Below are 15607 nucleotides of genomic sequence, written 5' to 3'. Positions count from 1 at the left end.
TGTATTGATTTAATCCACATAAATCCAGGTCAGACATAACTCAAACTCTGGAATATTGTAAAGATTTCTTCAGGTTATAGCAGACTTAAACACAGCTTTATTTGGGCAGCACTCATGTTTACATATATAGTATATACATATATATATATATATAATCCATCACCTATGTCCTATATATATATGTAAAGTATGTAAAGTTAGCTTATGCATATGAAGTCTATCCAGGATGTATTGTTCAGTTTACTTGATTGTTGTTTCTGTTTTGTGTGCGAAGACAAGGACTCAATTCAGGTATCGCTATCGGCCATATCCTTATGCCACACCTTTCCTACAGCTAAAGCTGCGACTTCGTCTCGGATCGGGACATGCTCAGTCCATAGAACTGACCTAGACGTCTAGCCTCCCGCCATCCTGACTCCACTGCCCCATGGACCGTGGAGTAATAGTGCTCGCTGGACGCCTCGCCGGCAAACTGGACAATGGGTCTATCACAGCGACTCTGCTGCCACATGTCGTCCTCATCCTGATCCTTCTCCCTCTCCGGCGTGGTGGCCACCACAGTCAGAGGATAGGCCAACTCCCGAGCTCCCGTGCCCAGCTGCTCGGTTTCCATGGAACGATAGGAGTACGATCCCCGGAAGTTTTCGTTTGTGTGCCACGCAGAGGTACGGAAATTCGAGGGATCGGGGATTTTCCACTTGAGAAATCTTCGGAATAGGTACATCACACCGGCTTGGACCTCATCCACGGGCAGCGTCTCCATATGCCGTCCATTCTCGTTGGTGATCCACCCAGCCAAAATCCTCGGCTGATAACTCACCCGATAGAAGCCGAAGACGTCCTCCAACCAGGCACGTGAAGTACCCCTAATGTCGTCCAGGTCCTCATCCCGCCAGAGCAAAGTGAAGCCCGTCCAATCCTCTGGCCAAAAGGCCTGGGGAAACTCCACAAAGATCTTGTTGACCGTGCCAAAGGCCAAGCCGTCGATGGCACGCTGCTTCTCCACAGGAAGCTGCGGCTCAAAGAGCCGGAAGTGCTGATCCTTAAGGACGCCCAGGGAAACAGTGACCACCACATGGTCGGCAATGCAAGTGTCACCATTGTTAAGCTGCAACTCCACGCGTCCATCGTTCCGATTCCAATTGATTTTCTGCACCCGAGTGGCCAGGAGTAGGCGCTGCTCCAGGACACCATGCTCCACCTTCAGTTCGCGGGAGCGCATGAGTAGCTTCAGCAGCTCCACATAGCCCTTGTCCTTCCAGTTCAGCAGGATATCACCTTCGCACTCCCAGTAGTCCAGGTAACCACGGCCCGAGACCTGCTCCAGCGAGTCCGAGGCCTCCACGGAGTTTTCGAATTTCTGGTAATTAATGAAGAATTCCCTGGCCACCTCGGCATCTATGTCAGAGTTCTCGGGTCGCCGGAGAGTGTCGTAGAACTTGTTGGTCAGATAGCTGCCCAGAGAGCCACTGCAGTGACGCAGCTCCAGCTGCCGGGTGACGAGGGAATCACCAACAATAGCCTTCAGCCTGCTGGCCACCTCATCCGGTATCACATCGCCATTGGAACGCACGCACTGGTAGTTCTCATACACCGGACCCGTGGTCTCCAGCAGCTCCTCCTCCTGTTTCCGGGTCAGCTCGTAGACGATATTGTCCCTCTGTCCGTGACACCATTGGGCTCCGAGATCGATGACATTATCCGCAAAGGGAATGGTGTTTATGCGACCGCCCACACGATCCTCCGCCTCCACGACGAGCACATTTTGAAAGCCCAGTTCCAGGAGCTTGGTGGCACAAGCCACGCCCGAAGCTCCGGCTCCGATGACAACGATCTTGCGATCCAGATTCTTCCGTTGTGCGCCACTCATTCCGGGTAACTGAATCCGATCTGGGAAATAATAAGAAGGGGTGTTTGTGTGTGTGAGCACAGAAGAAGGTATGCAAAATTTAATGGCAGACAGCTCAAGTTTCAGTGGGACGTTGGCAATTGAGAACACACGGGGAGAAACGCTTTTTATAAGGTTTGGAGAAAATTTAGAATTTATAAATTAATTTTAATTTCAACTAAAAATATCAAAGCTTTAATTTTAATTTAAGCCAAAAATATCTTAGCTTATTTCTAAGAATTTCAAACTAACTCCAGCAAGCCCTTCATTTGTATCTCTGGTAAAGTAGTTTATTATAGCTTACACATACATAGCTTCGTAAATTTATTTCTCTAGGTTAAAAAGAAAATAAATTACTTAAATTCATCTATTGTTTATAAAAACCAAAGGTCTTTTATGTACAAACAAAATAAACATATATTCTTTTTCGTCACACTTTCACTTTTAAAACGAATGCAGAAATGTATATAAGTACATATTATTTGAAAACAATTTATAGGCGATGTATAGAAGCTACTAATAAACAAACGTTGTGCAATGTACACAAACAATATGTACAAGATTTAGAACAAATTGAAGATTATGGTCTGCAGTCGTTGATTTATTTATTTGATTATATTTATAAGTTATTCTCGAGCTCAAATAAAGTATAGATATTTTAGGAATGTATTTAAAAACACAATATAATGTTTATGGCCTGAAGTCGTGGATTTATTTACTTTATTATAGTTTAAAGTTATTTTTAAGCTCAAATAACGTATAAAAATTATAGGTAGACATGCCAAATAGTTGATAGTTTGATAGTTATTAATTTCAAGTGAGTTTTAAAAAATACATAGAGTAAAATACTAACTCCACAAAGCTAAAGTTCTAAACATTTGTTTAACCTCTCATTATTTTTAAATACTTTTTCAAATATGGTTTTTGAATAATTACTTAAGTGAATTTTGGCTCTTTGCACTGTTTTTTTTTTAGTGTACCCATTAAACATTAGATTGCCCTGTGAAGCTGGTGCACTGCAATTCCAGACACTTGACAACACACCCACACACCACACCGGCTCACCACAATAACAAAGATGTTTTTGATTAAAAAAAAGTAACGGCTTGTACTGTCCGCTCATCTGTTTCGATAACGAATTCCGACTTTGTGATAAGAGCTCCGAAAAAGCTCCCCCAACCAGCCAGCCGCCAGAGCAACACTTTCGTAGAAAGGAAAACACACAGGCACAGGCACAGCCACTGGGCACAGTCACAGTCACAAATATGTTCTTCACATGAATTTATTAATAGCCACATAGTTGCAAAGGGAGAGGATAGCTCGCGGAAAAGCGGGGTGGGAAAGCGGGCACCCATCCCAGGAGGAGTACCTAGCCAACCGGACTAGCTGGTTTTGCCTGGAGTTCCCTGTTTTAGTCAGAGGAAGTGGGCGCCGCTCCACCCCTCATTTGACGGAAGCGAGAGCGCAGCATTGATTTTATATTTGGCCAAAAATGTTCAAGGTTTTCGGCGACAGGCGGCAACAAACAAAAATACATGAAAACATCTCTAAAGAAATGGAATTTTCTTTTTTGCTTTTCAATTTTCGGGGATGTTACTGAGGGGTGGGAGGAGAAGGGTGTGTTATGCTTATGCTTTCACTTCCACAGTGCGCTCACGCCTCAACTCACCGAAAATAACTTTGAAAACTGATTCAGTAATTTAACATTTCAAGCGGACCTTTTACTTTATATATTTCTTTTCTATTTATTTTCTTTTATTTTAATTTATTTTTTGGGCTGTGAGAAAAACTCCAACTCAGCGGAAAATTCTTACTGCGGTGGAAATCCAAACAAAACTGAAAGCCGAAAAACCGAAAACATCACATGGAAACGTGCTGCTCTGTCCGTGTGCTTATGCTGCGTTCAGGGGCGTAGTTCGAAATCCCAATGGGGGGCTATGTGGCATGCGGCCCCTTGATGACGCCTCTGAGCGTTCTGCGCAGACTATAAGCTTGTGAAAAGCTTTGAGTAAAAGCCCACAGCACAGCTGAGTGGGGTAAAAATGAGTGGGTTGTCGAGTGGTTTTGAAAAAAATGAGGTGGTTTCCCTCCACCTTCCTTGGCCAAATGCACAGAGAAAAAATATATCTAACCTTGATATGAAGAATAGTATTAAATATTTTGTACTCTAAGATCTTAAAAAGTAAAAACTTTACTCAAAAAAATATCAGAAGCAATTCTTTTATGCTCAACTAATTTACTTTCGATTTATTCGAAAAACTTATATATTTAATCGTTTACTATCAGGAAAGCCTCAGATATAACTTTAAATTAAAAATCTATATATATTTTAAGTACATACTCTTTATATTTCATTAACTAATCTTCACAAAATAAGAGAAGTTTGCCTTTTCTTAATTGAATCTTCAAATTAAACAGATCTTTCCTTCATTCATCCACAAAAGATCGTAGATTATTTACATATTATTTTCTCTGTGCACTTAAGCTATACTCTGGTTTACCCTCAGAAAGTTTCACACTTTTATACTTTAAATGATTCATTTATATATATATATATTATATATTTACTCAACTGCATACAAGTTTTTAGCTAGTTTTTGGTAAGAGGAATTTCCTAAGACTCTTCGTTAAATAACTCGTTTGATATTGGTAGGTCCTTTTTAAATATATATATGTAGATATATCCTTCGATGTATGTACAGGTCAGTTGCAGTTATCCTTTGGCCAAAATCGGGAATGACAGAACTCGGGAGCACTTGTTATACATAAGTAGTTAGTTATCTTTTATTACCCGCCTACATTGACTTTACATGATCATCATCGGTCCGTATAGCTTTGGAATTACACATTATAATTAGAGGGAGAGACCTGGTTAAAATTTCTTTGTCGTGTATATACAGCAAGGGAGTTTACTTGGGATATATGCTGATAATTCGCTTAAATACAAAAAATATATATTTGATTTGCTTTCAAGAATCTGAATTAAAAACCAAGACAATTTTATAAATAAAACTAATTTACACTAAATATATATAACCGATTTGGGAACAGAAAACGAAAGCAATTACAAAATAATAAACAAAATTATCACAAACAATAACAGCCCGGATAGGATGAGAATTGCGGCCCACTGTCGTTTATCTGAGGAAATAAAATATTTATAAAAAAATGTTAGATAATTTTGAGGTTTTTGTGGCATTTAGAAGATAATTTCGATTGTGGATTGCAAATCTTAATGCAATTTCTTAAATATAAAAACAACTTAGTCACAATGAAAAACCCTTGAACAATTAGCAGTTCCCAATCGAAAATTACCATCTGGAATGCCTCAAACACTCACCATTATTCATGTGCAAGACTTTGGCAACTTTCTTCATGGTCGTGTCCAGTTTGGACTCTGTGGACTCGAAGTCATTCCCGAAATCATCCAGCATCACCGCTTGCTCATCCAGCTCAACGCCAATTTGCCGCGAGACCGTTTTCAGGGTTCCAATCGAGTCGCTGATCATGTCCAGCTGCTCGTCCTGACCCTGGATCATGCGCTGCTGTATGGACACCGTCTCGCCCACATACCTATGACTGGGACTGTCCATACCACCAGAGTGCTGCCCATAGTGACTGGGACTGTCGAGGGCATTCTCCAGCTTGGAGTACTTGGTGCCACTGTGGCGGGAAGCGGCCGCTGCTGCCGCTGACATGGTTCCTGCAATTGTATTGGCCACCGCCTGGCTACCACTGTTGATCAGCGAGTTGCCGTTGAGTCCGCTGGGGCACTCCACCAAATAGGCGCGATCGTTGCTGGGATGCTGATGATACTCGTTGGAATTCGAGTTCGTATTCGAGCTGGCAATGGCAATGGAGCTGTGATTATGATTGGGGCTGTGGCGATCGTTGTCGAGCAGCGGCTGATGTGCGGTGATGTCTCTGTCCCGGCTCCGGTTCAGGCTCATCTTATCCTTCATCTGCTTGACCTCATCGCGCGTGTTGTCGATGAAATGTCGCCGGCTGGAGAGTTCACGATTGTCAATCCGAAACTTACTTGGATTCTTCTCAACGATGCGTAAGGATCAGAAAATGATTAGTTTTGGGTTAAGGAAACCAGGGATAAGTATTAATAGAGGGGATATAAAACAAGATTAGATATCAGGTACTCAATTCATTGAATATGGGAAACCTAGTCTAATTCTTATCTTATTTGTTCTATTATCTATTATCTTATCAAAAGTCGTTTAATTGTCAAATGCCTCAACATTTGCACCTAATGTCCGTATAATTGTTTAAGGCCTCAACATTTGTACTTAATGTCCGTAAAAGTATTAATAATTACGCTCAATTATTATTCAAAACCCCCTATAAAAGACCTAAAAGCTTCAATAATATATCCTCCAATCAATCAATTGAGTACCAGGTAATGAATTGATTTTTCAATGATTTTGTTTTGTCAAAAAGGATATTGATAGTGTCCTCAAGGTCCTCGAGATCCCATTCGATGCTCCGCAGTGAGTTACGCAGCTCGGTGGTGGTCCATTCAGCCTCCGTGCCACCGCTCTCGCCCAGCTCCCGCCAACGTAGATAGAGGCCGCGGGTTTTGTTCAGAGCTTTGAATACCTCGCTGCAAGAGGGGAAACAGAGCAGGGAAAACAGGTAAGAAATGTGTTGGGAAAATGCAAGGGAAATGTTGGGAAAACTGCAGTTCCTGCTGTCTGGCACCTACTCCTTGACTACGAAAAAGGGATCCTCCAGAGACATGCCGTGCTCGCTGCTTCTTGGCCCCCCGGAATCGAAATGAACACTCCTTTCCTTTTAGCGCTTTCTCTTGAGCGTGGCGCACTTGATGGTTATTTTCATGGATTTTTCCGGGTGAAAATCAACCCCAAAGTGAGATGATGGATGCGTGGAAAATGCAAGTGGAAAATTCCAGCGTTTTTTTTGGGAGTTTTCAACCAAATACGGGGGAATTTATGTTTTCGCTTTCAGGTATTTCTATTATAGCAGGAATTTCACAATCAACTTGGTTTTATCTTTGGCTGGAAGTGAAGTTTGCACAGCGCACGTTTATTGATTATTGCACTAGGCGACGGTCCCGCCGCTTATCGTCCCGATTCCTCCCGTAGATATTCCGCCGGATTGCTCCGATTCCACTGATTCCGCCGATGGCACAGAGAACACTGCCGTAATTCGCGCTCCGGAGACGCAAAAACCCCCCACCATGTGGAAGAACGTAAGCATTTGTTTACGCCGCTCCCGCGCCTGCGCCGATGCCCCATAATCCGTTCAACCCTAAAAACGAAACCACTTTTTTTGGGAAACAACCTGCAAAAACTACCCGAAAATTGACCCAGAGATTCCAAAACAAAAAAAATGGGCCAAAATGCCAGCACTGCTGTCAATTGCTCTTACCTGCCGCTCGTCTCCACCTCATTTAGCAGGCTGCGACCGACGAACACAATGGCACTTTTGGAATTTCAATTTACACTCGAAATTAACTCAATGTTCGCTTAAATTGTTCTTTTTCTCTTCATTTGTTTTGGTTTGTTTTGCTGTTTTTTTTTCTGCCAAATATATCAGCAGGTGTGGTATGACCTAACGATTGGAACAAAAACGCGTTAGTGTGTTACGTCCGTTACAAGTTCTGGTATATACCAAGTAGCTGAAAATTCGTTATATTTTTTGAGTTTAAATAAGGTGGCAACAACAACAAAATATGAAATATGAAATTATAAAAAATTAAATATTTATTTTTTTAGTTTTATTGAGAATTTATTTTATTGAGAATTTACAAAGTTCGATGTCTATTTTACGAATTCAATAAAAATATCATGTAAAAACTGTTTATTTCAATCTTAATAAACAGTTTTTAAAAGACAACTATTTAAAAAAAAGTTATTCATTAAATCAATATATTAAAGATTGCTTATCCGGTATTTCTGCACTTAAAACAATTTTTAAAAAATAAACAACAATTTTAAAACCCCCACCCAGTGATGCCAGATAATACCCATTTTCGGCAGTATTTTCAACATCATTCACGGTCACACTGCTCTCTTGTCCGGTGTCCGTTTCATTTTGACCCGCTATCAATTGAGTTTGAAAAGTGACAAGAAAATGTTGCAAAACGACGCAGTGCGCACTTTGCAATATGATAGTGAGATTCGCGTGGCCCAGCAGCCGAGTCCCACAGAACCCAGAGGTAAATAAATCTATTTTGATTTTGAAGGAATAAAAAAAGAAAACACAAGTGATTCACCTGCGGACAATGGCAACTAACCTGTGTTACCAACTGATAACGATTGCACCGGATTAATTATTATTGGCAGAGAGAGTGTGTCACAGTTCGACGCCGATGTGTGGCCACAAGTTGGCTATATCTTATCGGCTGACTGGCATTCTGTTGTGGTCCCGGGACACTTGAAGTGCCTTTGTTTGGGAACAATCGAACCGACCTTACATACTAGAAGCCATAAAGAAAAACTTATCAGGATCGAAAGTTTGTGTTTTTTATTCCAAGAAATGTAATAAAAAAGTGAGGAAACCGAAATATATACCCAGTTTAATTTTCCATTTTCATTAAAGCCTTAAACTTTTATCATAAGCAAACACTTTTTATTGATACTAAAGATATCAGCGATAATTTGTAAAGAAAAACTAATTTGTTGATATTTTTTATATTTATTTATTATTATGTCTGAATAATTTGATAATGTTTAAAAAATGGGAAATAAGATTAAAGTCTGGAACCTTTATTAAAAATAATACGATTGAAATGTGATGAAATATCCAATATTAACGAATATTTAATTGTGAGTTTTAGTTAATTTAGTTAACCTTCTATAATAAACATTCCCTTATTACTTTCAGTTTACGACTCCCACATCAGCATTACCTCACAACCCCGTCCAGAGGCTCCCCGCATACCCCTACCGGTACCCATTGCCACCGTGACCGGAAGTCGAACCTTTATTCCCCTTTCCGGATACGATTGCCTGGCGGATCTGCCTTCGGTACACATTGAACAGACCTTTGAGCTGAATGAGGGTACATAGGATCATTGGAATATATCCTTATCCCCCAGATCCTAAATATATGTTCCCTTTACAGCTCTCACAGGCGTTTCCTCAGAGAATCGCTATGTGGTGCGATCACCGTTGGGCGATGCCATCTTTGCGGCCAGCGAGAGTTCCACAGAGAAGAATCGACTTGTCTGGGGAGCCGGACGCCCTTTCCAGATGCACCTGTTGGACAAAACCCACCAGGAGGCTCTGGTTTTCCGCAAGAAATTGGCCTTAGGATCACTATGTTGCCAGCCCAAAAGCTTGGAGGTTTGGATACCACCGGGTAATGTGCTCGGCAGAGTGGTGCAATCTCCAACCTTCACGCAGCCCCAGTTCTTCATCGAGGATGGAAACACCGGAGAGCCTGTGTTCTGTGTGGAGGGTCCACCCAACTCCGGATTCTGTTGCTTCTGTCTGCCCAGGGAAAGCTACTTCAAGATCAATTCCGGGGGCAATATGAGGGCCTCCATAGACCACAAGTGGATGACCAGCAAGTCTCAGTACACCACAAATATATACTTTAGCGATTCAAAGCTGACGTCCAAGGAGCGGGCCTTGATACTGGGCTCAGCCTTTCTACTGGTAAGCTGTTTCCCAATTACATTAATTAATTTATTAATTTTTATATCTTTTGCAGGAATATCTGTACTTCCAAACCCGCTTCTGAGCTAAAACATTTCAATAAACTTTATTTTGTATATTCACATTGATTTCTTTATTTTTGTCATTTTTTTTGTAAAGGTTTTCTTTCATTTTTGTTTTGTTTTGTTTTTTTTTTCAGTTTTTTTGATATATTTTACAATAATGTAATAGATCACTTCATTTTCGTGTTGTTTAACCACATACATATACATTCAAATATATATAGTATATAGATATAAATCTATATGTGTAGATAGACGTTTGCTGCGGCTTATGCCGTAGCAATTTTGTACAATAATTTTCATTTATCTCTAACAACTTTGTGTAGTTTTTTTTTCTTTTCTTTAACTAACCTACCGCTTAATGCATATATGACAACATATTGATTATTTACAGTTAGCTATATATTTCTTCATCATCATTTCGTTTCTCTTCTGCCAAAAAAATACAAAATCAAAACAAAAACAATTGAAAAGAGTCTCGTGGTCTCGTCGTTTTCAAAAATTAAAACAAAACTAGGGGCATCGTACATCGTACATCGTACACCATACATCATACATCATTCTCATCATTCACCGATTTTAGTTGTTCGTAATAACAATTTGAAATAATAAGGAAGAACTACGTGATTTGCAGAGGATGTGGTTCATAGTTTGGAATTGGAAATTAACCAATTGAGTTCATTTTGGGTTCATTTTGGGGTTTAATTTAGGGCTAAGCCTTATAAATTACACAATTTTCTGGTTCTCTGTGACGCTCATTTCACATTTTGTAGATAGAATGTGGATTTAGATATAAATTTGGGCTTGAAAATGAACCAATAATGTACTCGTTGCAGTTTCGAGTTCATTCGGGATTCATTTCAGGGCTATGCCTTATAAATTATACACTAATTACGCTCTCTCTAGCTCTCTTGTTCACATTTTGTAGATAGACTCACAGCACTTCAGGAGTTTTTTGCATTTACATGCATTTTCGAAAACAAGTTACGGGTACATGTATATAATATATATGTATATATAGATTTTTTGCATGTGCTTGTTGGTTGGTTGGTTGGGATTGGCTTATACATAATCGGATTGGAACCGCCGAGCTGACTTGGGATTCCTTAAACTAAATACTTAAGAGACACAGATCAAAGCGAAGGGAACTTATTTTGGGTACTTCCCCTCTTCAGAGTGATTACACTGGAATAGCTTACTCGCTGACTCGCTTATCTGGCTCTCCTATCGCTCGATTACGATTTCGCGATTAATTTCGCGATTAGCGGCAGAGAGGTGGGTGCTTATAGGCTAGCTCTACAGTTAGTTGTGTGTGTGTGTTGTGCCCAAATGCGATATGCTTAGACATTTGATATGCGCTCGTTGGAGGTGCTGGTGGTTTGGTCAGGGCGACCCTCGCTCCTGCGATTGTAGCTGGTGTCCAGGTGGTAGACAGCCGGATGATACTGATACCCTCAGCTGGGCTGCAGCATGTACATGTACTGTCAGTTGCTGGCAGCCGCCGCCGCCGCCGCTGATGCAGCAACGGGAACAGCAACCGGTAGGTCCTGGCTGGAACGAGCACGTTTCTCGCCGCCATTGCCCTCGGTTGGGTTATCACTCTCCTCGCCCGTGCTGCTGAAGCTGCCGGGCAAACGCCGCTTCAGGTTGTGATTCAGGCCATTGGCCACCGTTTCGTCTTCGGACATCGAGCTGGCCCGCTTTGGCGTATTGCCAGCACTGTCATTGTCCAGCGAAGCAATGGCCGAGGCTATGGCCACGGCAGCACTGAAACCATCTTCGGAGGCACTATCCTGCGAGGCAGGATTCGCCGGATCCTGGGCCAGCTGCATCATGCCGGATGGCGTAGTGTATCCACTCAGCTTATTGGGATCCTTCTCCAGCAGCTTTTGGGCCAGCAACTTTAGAGATATCAACGAATTCTCACAGTCACTGGTATCAATCTCGGTGAGACTAATGCCAGCACGTTCGATTTCCGCATAGGTGCCAAAGGGCAACTTCTGGAGACATTCCAGCTTCTGGACATGCGTCTTCGAGCGCAAATGCTTGGCCAAGTGTCCGTGGATACGGAAGGCGATCTTGCAGTCGGTGCACTCGAAGGGCCGTGGATTGGAGGTAGTGGGAACGCCAAATGTCGATGTCATCATCACCTTGTTCTTGTGGGCCTCGGATCGTTCGTGCTTCTGCAGGTGTCCCTGTGTGCGGAAGGAGATGCTGCATGGCTCACACTTGAACTTGCGCTCCATGTAGTGGATGTTCATGTGCAGGGTCAGCTGATGCTGGCGCTGGAACGTCTTGGCGCAAATGGAGCAGGTGGGTCGAACATCGCTGGCAATGGGAGCTGGTACTGGCACTGCTCTACCATAAGATACATGCTGCTGGAGATCACTGCTCTTGCTGCTGGGCGTGGAGTTCTTGAAGCCATCCTCGCCCACAATCACAGTACGCTGCGTGGGCTGAGACGAGTTTGCGCTAGAGGTGGATACAGCCACGGGAGCAGGTGTTGATGTGGCTACTGACGCTGTTCCTCCAGACTGTGGATGGCCGAGAACTCCACTAAAATCGTTGGCATCCTTCTGCTGCACTGCAGCTGGCAAATTGGCATTATGTGGCTCTACCATAGGTTTCTCCTGATCCGACTCTTCGCTTTCTTCCTGAACCAGCTTCACAGGAATGGGAGTAGGAATAGGAGTGGGTGTTGGTGTGGCTGTTGGAGTTGGTGGAGCAACTACAGGCGGTAGGGGTGGCATATCCACAGCTTCTGGCGTTTTTACCTCATGAACTTCGATGCTAGGTACCTCATTAATTGTCATAATGGGTCGGCTGCTGGTGGTTAAGAGGTTACCATTACCACTGCTACTGCTACTCATTACCGTGGACGCCGTGGAGAACAAAGTGTTGATTAGATAGCTGCCACTAAACTGACTCTGCTTTCGCTTGGCATGATGCAGCGCCTGCTCCTTGATGTAGGTATGCAGCAAAACATCTTCGCCCTCGGCCTCGTGCTTGGCCTGCTCCTCCATTTCGGCGGAGATGCGCACCTTGTCCGACACTGAGATCAAGGTCTTCATGAAGCCGCTTTCATTACCGGAACTGCCGAAGATCACATCGTGCATTTGCTGGGCCTGAGACTTGGGCAGATCCTGAACAGGTGGCGGCACAGGCATTGGCGATGGCGAGACTGCGGCGGACATGGAGCCACGCGGTTTGGTGAGATCCATGGGAGCGCTCTCCTCGCTGGCTACGCTGCGCTTAGGTTTGGACTCCTCTGGATTGGAGTAATACTGTTCCTGCTTTTGATAGTCGAAAGGTGGCTTCGGCGAGGTAAATGAGCACACCAAACGTTTGGGCAACGAACCCGAGGATCCAATGCTATTGGCAGGACTGGCGGCTGGCAGAGGTGTGTCCTGCAACAGTTGCGGATATGGCGAGACACTCTGTGGAATGGGTGGCGTCATCGAAAGCGACAGCAGGCACCTGGCTGCTTCGTGCTCTTTCAGCCGAGACTTGGACTCGTCTGTGTCTGTAGGAAGATAGTGTTTTAGTCTAATTTCCAAAGAATTTCGTAAACCTAGCTTTACTTACCACTACTCTCCGATTCATTGTCGCTGTAATCATCGGAATCGGACTCTCCTGCCATTGAGGAAGTGCGACCTCCTGCCGAGGTGGACGATTGCTGATCAAAGTCCATGTCAACATCCAGGAACTCGCCATCGGCTGGCATGGGTCCTGGATTGATGCCCAGTTCGATGCACTTCTTGAAGTGCGTCTTGGACTGCATGTGCTTCGTCAGGTTGCCCTTGGTCTTGAAGCTGGAAAAGGAAATTGGACATTAGTTATAATTTATCAAAGAGATTTCTCTCTCCCTTTAACTCACCTAAAGTTGCAATGACTGCAGGTAAACGGTCTCACATCCGTGTGCGTGCGAATGTGCTTCTTCAGCATCGAGGGTTTCTTGCAGCGGATTCCGCACTCCGAACAGACATATCTGCCACGTCCTCGACCCCGGATATAGGTGTAATCCTCATGCGATTCATAGCCACCAACTAAAGGCTGCCCCGAGGGACTGGTCTCCAGTTTCTTGGCCTGTGCCTCCTCCTCGTTCGCCTTGGCCGCCACATTGGCTTCGCTCAAAACCGATACGGTGACAGCTGAGGGCTGTGTTTTCAATTGATTCTGATAGAAGGCACTGGAACTGGCACTGGCCAACGTAGAAGTGGAGCACACTGTTTGCTGTGAGGAGACCACATTGTAGCTTAGTTTCCCCGAACCAGCCATGGCGGTGGAACTGCCATTTCCTAGCATCCTTTGCCGGGAATCGTACAGTGACATCACCTTCTTCAGCTTGAATCCCAGGGGATGCGGTTGATTCTCCTCGCACACCTGCCACACGCTGTACATCGACAGCTTGTGCATGCCCGCCACATACGAGGGCTGCGGACAGTTCACTGTACAGTAGAACATCTTGGTGCTGCATTTGAGGCCCAAGTAGGTGTAGGCATGACCGTTGAGGTATAGTTGCACGCAGGACTTGGAGGGCCTTGGGGTCTCCGGCGAGATAAGTGGCAGAGTGTTGGCTGTCGGCGTGATTCCATGATGACGCTTTGGCGTAAATGTTCCCGGTTTCAGTGGCAAACTGGTGGGACGCAGGAACTTAGATTTGGCTGAGGTACTCTGGGTAGCCTCCTCCGTGGCACTACCATTGGGTGTCTCCACGTGGAGTGGTGTCAGTGGCGACGACTCTTGCTGTTTCCCACCGATCACATTGTCCAGATTAAAGTGTCGCACTTCCGGTTCCGTGGTTGCCTTGACATTATCCGCCATTCGCAGAAAGTTGAATGGCGCCTTCTTGGGCGTCGTCTCCTTGCTGTTCCACTGCAGCGCTTGCCGCTGGGCGGGAGTTGGTGGCTGACGGCTAAATTCGCTGGGCAAATTCTGGACTCCTCCAAACGGCGACAGAGACTTTAGTTCACCAACAACGGCTGCTCCCATTAACAATGGACTGGGTTGCTTGCGATTCGGGCTACGCCCACGGCCCGACGGAACCGGCAACTGCAGCTGCTGTGGCGGCGGTGGCAGCAGTGGCATCTGTGGAGTCAGACTTCCTGGCCCTGGGATCCCAGGCACATAGGGAATGGGCGTAACGGGTGTGGATTTATCGCCTCCAGCACTCATTGGTGGCAACGTCAATGGATTGAAGGCAGTTATCGAGTTGATGGGCGGAAACTGAAAGTGCTGTGGACCAGAGCTGACACCAAGCAGTCCACTTCCACCGATCAGGGCCATGCGCTTGCGATCCTTGCTAGATCCTGCATCAGTACCCTTGGCTGAAACCTCCTGGAAGCTTCCACCGGATAGCAAAGGTGTACGTATCATCTTGGGACTGTTCTCCAAGTCGGGGCATTCCGAAATGGGAATCATGGTGCCTCCAGACGATGTAAATCTCCGCAGGCGCTCCTCTTTGACTGGCTGCGGCTCCGGCAAACTGTTGTTGTTGTGGTTGGTGAAGGGAAAGGAAAAGCTTTGCGTGGAGGAACCCGACGCAGCTAGATCATTGGTCTTCACACGCTTGGCGTGCTGAGCCTCAATATCCAAGCTGGCAAATTGGCGATCTTCGTGCATTTTTGTAATGACCACAGAGTCCTGAGACTTCCGAGGCGCATTCTGTTGTGCATAGTCCACCAAGGGTGTCTTGCCGAGCAGGGGACCTGGCGATGGCAGTGGTGCATCCACAAAGCGTAATCCCTCAAGGGGCACAGGAGCTAGGCTCGAGGGAACGGGTGCCGGTGCAGCAGCAGGTGCAGCAGCAGGTGCTGTGGCAGGAGCAGTTGCGGTGGGTGCCGTCACTGTAGACGTTCTCGCTGGCGTCTGCGCTGCATTCAAGCGACTTGCCACCAGACTGCTGCGCTTGGTCTTCAGCTGCGACCAGGCCAGCTTGGCCAGCGATAGCGGATTCTTTGAGTTGGCCATGTGACTCTTCAGCTCCGGCAGACTTAACGAGATCGAGTTGGAACGGAAGGGTG

At 44.8% G+C, this 15607-nt stretch overlaps 4 protein-coding genes across 8 annotated transcripts in view; 1 reads left to right on the top strand and 3 right to left on the bottom strand.

Moving 5' to 3' along the window:
• Nucleotides 1-64: 64 nt before the first annotated feature.
• LOC110191485 (spermine oxidase) lies at nt 65-3832 on the bottom strand. 4 transcript variants are annotated; one of them, XM_086827854.1, is made up of 2 exons: nt 3703-3832; nt 65-1890 (listed from the first exon to the last, which is right to left on the bottom strand). In XM_086827854.1, the coding sequence occupies exon 2, from the start codon at nt 1868-1870 to the stop codon at nt 335-337; it is 1536 nt and encodes a 511-aa protein (XP_086683980.1). In that variant the 5' UTR covers nt 1871-1890; nt 3703-3832; the 3' UTR covers nt 65-334. The 4 variants fall into 4 exon arrangements, with proteins under 4 accessions (XP_086683980.1, XP_086683978.1, XP_020818009.2 ...); XM_086827852.1 differs by having other exon boundaries at nt 2954-3814; XM_020962350.2 differs by having other exon boundaries at nt 3558-3752.
• Nucleotides 3833-4407: 575 nt separating this feature from the next.
• On the bottom strand, nt 4408-7533 carry Syx6 (Syntaxin 6). Of its 2 annotated transcripts, none has more exons than XM_086827867.1 (4): nt 7289-7533; nt 6343-6500; nt 5229-5948; nt 4408-5029 (listed from the first exon to the last, which is right to left on the bottom strand). In XM_086827867.1, exons 3-4 carry the CDS (start codon nt 5848-5850, stop codon nt 4953-4955), a joined length of 699 nt encoding a protein of 232 aa, XP_086683993.1. In that variant the 5' UTR covers nt 5851-5948; nt 6343-6500; nt 7289-7533; the 3' UTR covers nt 4408-4952. The 2 variants fall into 2 exon arrangements, with proteins under 2 accessions (XP_086683993.1, XP_020818033.1); XM_020962374.2 differs by lacking the exon at nt 7289-7533 and adding an exon at nt 6603-7168.
• Nucleotides 7534-7918: 385 nt separating this feature from the next.
• LOC110191530 (phospholipid scramblase 1) lies at nt 7919-9644 on the top strand. The gene is made up of 4 exons (XM_020962400.2): nt 7919-8078; nt 8747-8923; nt 8987-9522; nt 9578-9644. The coding sequence occupies exons 1-4, from the start codon at nt 7994-7996 to the stop codon at nt 9605-9607; spliced, it is 828 nt and encodes a 275-aa protein (XP_020818059.2). The 5' UTR covers nt 7919-7993; the 3' UTR covers nt 9608-9644.
• shn (zinc finger protein schnurri) overlaps nt 9628-15607 on the bottom strand; it is a 9329-nt gene continuing 3349 nt past the window's right edge. The window contains exons 4-6 of the mRNA XM_020962319.2: nt 13462-15607; nt 13170-13396; nt 9628-13107 (exon numbers count right to left, since the gene is read on the bottom strand). The exon at nt 13462-15607 is cut by the window's right edge and continues 979 nt beyond it. Of these exons, the coding sequence (XP_020817978.2) occupies nt 11069-13107; nt 13170-13396; nt 13462-15607 (4412 nt within the window). The 3' untranslated portion in view covers nt 9628-11068. The remainder of the gene's footprint in view (nt 13108-13169; nt 13397-13461) is intronic.

Source organism: Drosophila serrata, unplaced genomic scaffold (genome assembly GCF_035046125.1).
Source record: "Drosophila serrata isolate PLE 108 unplaced genomic scaffold, ASM3504612v1 contig_184, whole genome shotgun sequence".
Lineage (NCBI taxonomy): Eukaryota > Metazoa > Arthropoda > Insecta > Diptera > Drosophilidae > Drosophila > Drosophila serrata.
This window is presented reverse-complemented; position numbering and strand designations above follow the sequence as displayed.

What these genes read in the sequence shown, in the direction of transcription:
- LOC110191485 (XM_086827852.1), bottom strand. Translation starts at nt 3,011, where the DNA reads ATGAGCGGACAGTACAAGCCGTTACTTTTTTTTAATCAAAAACATCTT. An exon ending in AAAACATCTTTGTTATTGTG is followed by an intron (nt 1,891 to 2,953) that starts GTGAGCCGGTGT and finishes ATTATTTCCCAG; the next exon opens with ATCGGATTCAGTTACCCGGA.
- Syx6 (XM_020962374.2), bottom strand. Translation starts at nt 6,637, where the DNA reads ATGTCTCTGGAGGATCCCTTTTTCGTAGTCAAGGA. An exon ending in CCCTTTTTCGTAGTCAAGGA is followed by an intron (nt 6,501 to 6,602) that starts GTAGGTGCCAGA and finishes CCCCTCTTGCAG; the next exon opens with CGAGGTATTCAAAGCTCTGA. An exon ending in GGACCTTGAGGACACTATCA is followed by an intron (nt 5,949 to 6,342) that starts ATATCCTTTTTG and finishes TCTGATCCTTAC; the next exon opens with GCATCGTTGAGAAGAATCCA.
- LOC110191530 (XM_020962400.2), top strand. Translation starts at nt 7,994, where the DNA reads ATGTTGCAAAACGACGCAGTGCGCACTTTGCAATATGATAGTGAGATT. An exon ending in GAGTCCCACAGAACCCAGAG is followed by an intron (nt 8,079 to 8,746) that starts GTAAATAAATCT and finishes TATTACTTTCAG; the next exon opens with TTTACGACTCCCACATCAGC. An exon ending in TGGGCTCAGCCTTTCTACTG is followed by an intron (nt 9,523 to 9,577) that starts GTAAGCTGTTTC and finishes TATCTTTTGCAG; the next exon opens with GAATATCTGTACTTCCAAAC.